The sequence below is a fragment of the Vigna radiata genome, chromosome 5, assembly GCF_000741045.1.
Source record: "Vigna radiata var. radiata cultivar VC1973A chromosome 5, Vradiata_ver6, whole genome shotgun sequence".
NCBI lineage: Eukaryota > Viridiplantae > Streptophyta > Magnoliopsida > Fabales > Fabaceae > Vigna > Vigna radiata.
Window position 1 is genome coordinate 18860906 of NC_028355.1, and position 5766 is coordinate 18866671.

Below are 5766 nucleotides of genomic sequence, written 5' to 3' on the forward strand. Positions count from 1 at the left end.
CCAAAGTGTTACGATGAGGTTATTAATGGTACAAAAAGAAAAGTCAAACTAAAAACTGGAATTATGTGTTTCATATTTTGTTAACATCTTTTGATAATAAATTATGTATTTTATTAGTCTCTATATTTAAAATAAATTAATTATAAATTATCACATAGATAATTATAAAAAAATTGTTAAAAAAAATGAAAATTAACCACGTAAAACATAACACGATTTTTCTTTAAATCTGTCACGTGGGGCGAAATATACCTGAACTAACTATAACTGAATATCTCATAGGAAAAATCAAAGACAAGAACATGTGAAGCTCAACAAAAACTGTAGCAGACGCTTAAAGAATAAGTTATAAAAATGTTTTGGGTGACAGGATAAGGATCTTATGCATTCAAACACGTACAACACACGCTCTTTCTAACTCATAATTAAAAGGTCCATGGGGAACCCTTTCGTTTTATTATTTTATATTCTTGTCCGGTTGGATATAAATAATATTATTTTCTTTTTTTTTTGTTTCCTTTATATTCTGAAAACTAATGCCAAAATGTAAAATAAAACAAACTAGGTAATATGTTGAGAAGACAGAAGAAGAAGAAATGCGTATTAAGTTTTTTTTTTTTTACGTGAATTAACAATGCTAAAACTCTTTTTAGTTTTTAAAATACTAAATTAATACGAAAGTTTCTCTTTCCATTTTCAACCATCACCTCCAAAATTTTTTAAAATCTAAAAACTATCATGTGTAAAAAAAAGAAACATAAAATAATTTTTTAAATCATTTTTTTTACTTCGATAGATTTCAAAATTTGTTAATTTTTTTTTTCTAACACTTCATTTTATTTCAAAATCTATTTTAACTTTTAATTCAACAAATTTTGTCAAGATCTTTAACGAATTTAAAAATTTATTGAAAATCTTTTTCCAACAATTCAGTATATTTCAAAATCCATTTTAACCTTAATTCAACAAATTTCATCAAGATCTTTTGACGAATTTTAAAATTTATTAAAAATCTTAACAAATTTCAAAATACGTTAACATTCAAAATTCGTTCAAACCTTTAAAGAATTAAGAAATTTGTCGAAACCTTCAAAAAAATCTTTTCATAAATTTTAAAATTGGATTGAAAACTTTTAATACTGTATTAACAAATTTGGAAATTCGTTTAACATATTCGTTTAAATGTTGTTTTTCAATTTAAAAGTTCATAAATATTTAATTTAATTTAATACTTTAATATAGTTTAATATACGTTAATATTTTAATATTTTAAAATATATTTTATTAAACTAAATACAAGTGAAAAATATTCAGAAAAATAAAAACTTAAAATTAAAAAAAAGATCTGTTGAAAAATGTAATGGAGTTTAAAATCTATTATATTTATCCACTGATTTCAAAATATGTTACATTTTTTTAACGAATTTTAGAAGTTGTTGAAAATTTAAAATTTTTTGAAACCGGTTGAAAAATATAACGGAATTTAAAAAAAAAAAAATTAATTTTATCAAAGAGTATTTTGATCTATTAAAGGTTCAAGAAGTTTGTTGAGGTGAAGGGAGAAACAACCAATTAAAACATCACTACTCGTGAATGTACAGAGCCCAAACCTTTGGGTCAACTTGTGAGATTCCTATTTTGAACTTTTTCTGCATATTTTTATACTTTGTTCACTTGATAATCCAATTTTAGGAATAATATGGTTATTAAAATAATAATGTTTGTAAAGGAAAAGAGAAAAAGAAAGGTAAAATAATGAATTTAAGGAGAGTATGCAAGTTTATTAAGTGTCAAAATATCATATTGCATATTTTATTGGATAATGAAATCCTCTAAAGTTAGAAGTAGTGATTATTTATTTGTCTCATATTTGGATTAGCCATTTTTTAATACGATTAAGAATTAAAAATGTATGATAAGATTAGACAAACCTACATGTTTACACAATATATTAATTTCAGCAGTATAAAAATTAAATTGTATAATTAAAATATATCTAATATATAAATAAAATAATAAAATATTATTTATTGAGTCAAGAAGTGTTATTATTAGTACGCAATTATTTTATTCTATAAAAGAATGTGTGATATTAATCTTCATTTAAAACACCCAAAATACATTGGAAACATGTCTTCTAAATACATTATATATAACTTTTCGAAAGTTACAATTAGTTTTCATGAACAAAAGAAGATGGAAGGTATTAAGAATACATTCATCGTAACACTTAATTATTGTTAAAATTTACCAGAATCTATCAAACAAAAGAGATTTTAACAATGTAAAACGAGGAAGAGTAGACTCCTGAGTTTACACTTGTCGTGTTTGGAAGTGTTTGCAAAACTATGCTTATATGAAATTAATTTTGTAGATTTAATTTTATCTAAAACTAATTTGAAACTAACCAATCTATGAAATAATTTATATTCTCATATTTTTATCTTAGGTTAACTAAATCGTAAATTGATTCTTTTATTTTTTTTTTCTCAATTTTATTTCTATTTTGAAAAATTCAATCAAGTATTTTCTATTAGTAGTGTACTAATACCATTAAGAATGGTCAAATGTTAGTTTGTGATTTTTTATTTTTTAAATATTTTTTAATAATTTTTATTTTAATTTTTTTAAATAATAATAAAAATTCTCAAAATTTGTTATGTATTCAAATAGTGGTATCCAACCTGAATTTGACACTTGATAAATTTTAATTTAAGAAAAAAAATAAAAAATAATTTAAAAAAATAAAAATAAAAATCATGACATATGATTCTTTTTTAAAAGTGTTAATACGGAACTTAAAAAAAATAGATTTACAATTTCGCTATGAAAACAGAGAGCAGTAGAATAATTTGCCTTCACCTTAAAAGCACGTTTACTATAAAACTCCGTAAGTTTTCCAGGCAGAAGCTGTTCTCTTTATAAAGTGAAATCAAGATTTGAAAGCAAAATTAATATTACCTAACAATACTGAAATATTTGCATCTTTATAAGAATTACATTTGGTCACATGTAATAAAGTATAGCAAACATGAGAATATTAATGGATGACGATTACATGGAATAAAAATGCATTAAAACATACAGATAACTGAGAAACTGCTGATCTTTTGATACAGATGTTAACGAAGCATATCTGAGAAAAGTGCAGAAACTACTTGTCACAAAATTTCTCTCAGATTTTGGTTTTCCTTTAATATGCTTTGTTTTTAAAACCGGACTGACCCAACGGAATAAGGAAGATCAATGAAGATTACATAGCAAAAAAATGCAGAAACAGAAGAACTTTCCATTCACTAAGAATGAAACCATTTTACAACGAACAGAGACAAAACAAAGCAACCATTCAGCTATTTGACATACAGATATACATCAGAACAGAAAGATTGAGCAAATAAACAACTTTCTTCCGTGCTCATCTGGGGTTGCTTGCACCCTATATTTGTCAAAGCCTTACTACTTCACTGTTAAGGTTGAGGCTGGAGTAGCATTAAGCAAAGATGTAGATCCTGGAAGACAATGTCTTTGGCTACTACTTTTAATTGCTGAACGTCGTGACAATGAAGGATTCGAAGAACCCTCGTACCTGCAAGATTGACTTCTTATTTTCCTCTTTTCTCCCTCCTGAACTCTGTCTGATGTTGATGTAGCTTGTGGAACCTTCGTGTCATTTAGGCCAGGGGGAAGAACGCAGTTGCAAAGAAGACCTTCACATAAAGGAGCACAACTCAAACTTAGAAGAAATGCTCACTCGTTGTTTTGGAAAAGGTGAACACATAAATTTTGTTTACAAAGTGCATCAACTCACATACTTAATTGTGAAGAAATTTTTTGTATAAGTAAAAGCTCTCAAACAGCATTCCTCTTGCCATTTTGTGCAAGGGCTGTACTGTGTCATAAGAAGCATGCTTCTTTGTCAGCCAATTTATAATTACTCTTTTAAATGTAGTTCTTTTCTAATCAGAATTGAAATTTCACTTTAATAATCTATGTTGACCCAAGAAAACATAGATGTAGTTTTCACATCTAACGAAAGCTGCTGCTAAGAATTCCAATTCAAATTAAAAAACAACACCAAGAGCAAGTGAGCAGGTTCTGTCCTTTTTTTCCTAAAAGATATCATTCTAACTAAAAAAGAAAACCCAACACCAATAGCTAAAAGCCATACACAACATTCAACTATGATAACGTCAACGTAGGTGCCATAGGAGTTTTCACTGGCGACATGTGAAAAATCAACAGATACAAACTACAAAAGATAACAAGTTAAAAAAGCACAAGAATAGGATTAATGTAATCCTTACCAAGTCGAGCAAGGCGATTGACCCATCGAGGGATTGACTTTCCCGTTAACTTGAGGCAAACATCGTTACAGAAGTGGTTGCAGTTTTTGGAGATGAGATGATAGGTGTTGCCAGAATACTCCTGAGCCAGTTTTTCCATGAACGCGCGAACATCTTTCTGACCCAGATCTGTTGTTCCGATGAAAATCGACTTTCTGAAAGTGAACCCAGGACAGTGTTTCGGTTGCACTTCAAAAATCCCCGTTGTGTCATGCTCATGTGCACCAAAACCGTACTCAACCCCATGAACTAAATGTAAAAGAATACTTTAATTATCAACTCACAAAGAAAAAACATGTACTATTGTACACCCAAATAACAGAATATGGTTGGATTTGTAACACAATAATGAGTAATGATAGTTGACAAAGAAACCGATAACGTTGTACCAAACAACCCGAATGTTCGGTCTGAAAAAAAAAAAAAAAGATGAGAGAAAAAGAGAGGGAATTGGTTAAAGGGTTACCTTGAACCCCAGAATGGTAGACACCAAGGCCAAGCCAATAGGCATAGCCATTGATTGGGGTGAGATCATAGACGTTGAGGTGAACGGGGACGGTGCCGGGCTTGTTCTTGGGTGGCCCTGACACAAGCTTACGCAGCATTGTGTGAAATAACAGTGAAATGGAGAGAAAAATGCAACGAAAGCGTTTTTGTGGGTGATAGAGAGAAGAATATGAGTTGTACTTTTAGTTAGGAAGAAGAAAAGAAAAGAAAAGAAAAGGATGAAGAATGAAAAGAAGAAGAAGATAAAGAATCTCTATGAGTGCGGCTCTGGCATCTATCGGCGGCCGAAAGTTCTTTTCTCTTCACCCACCTTTCACTTTTATTTATTGTTATTATTATTATTATAATAAATAATAATATTGTTATTATTATTCTTGTTGTAATTATGATAGCCCGACCTAGTGCTTATATTATGTCTCTCTACGTGCTGGTGAAGGTGGAGTAGGATTGTACGCGTTGAATTCTTCATAATAAATTAGGTTTTGTGTTTTTTCAAATTTTATTCAACAAACATTTATCGGGCGGTAATTTCTAAATTTTCTTATTGTTAGATTTTATTAGTTGATAAAATCAGAAATTACCAAAAATTATATTACCTAATTTGGATTACAGTGGCAAACCATTCTATTTTCATATAGGTATTTTTCATTATAGTTTTTATTTTGACAAATTTTAAAAAAATAATATTTAATTTTCCAAATAAATATGAAGATGGATATATATATATATATATATATATATATATATAATTTTTTGACTGATTATATATCAAAATTTACTCAAATATTTAAGTATTTTTTTTATATTACACATTTCTTTGTTTTTTATTTTGTTATGTTGAAAAAAAAGTTGTATTACTAACTTTAGTGAATCATTTGTTTTTAATCAATTAACGTAACAACGTTTTAATATTCAA

The 5766-nt window shown here is 27.9% G+C and overlaps 1 protein-coding gene across 1 annotated transcript; it reads right to left on the reverse strand.

Annotated features, from left to right (window-relative positions):
* Nucleotides 1–3061: 3061 nt before the first annotated feature.
* Nucleotides 3062–5149, reverse strand: LOC106760827 (deSI-like protein At4g17486). The gene is made up of 3 exons (XM_014644258.2): nucleotides 4810–5149; nucleotides 4305–4592; nucleotides 3062–3707 (listed from the first exon to the last, which is right to left on the reverse strand). The coding sequence occupies exons 1-3, from the start codon at nucleotides 4946–4948 to the stop codon at nucleotides 3457–3459; spliced, it is 678 nt and encodes a 225-aa protein (XP_014499744.1). The 5' UTR covers nucleotides 4949–5149; the 3' UTR covers nucleotides 3062–3456.
* Nucleotides 5150–5766: the final 617 nt, after the last annotated feature.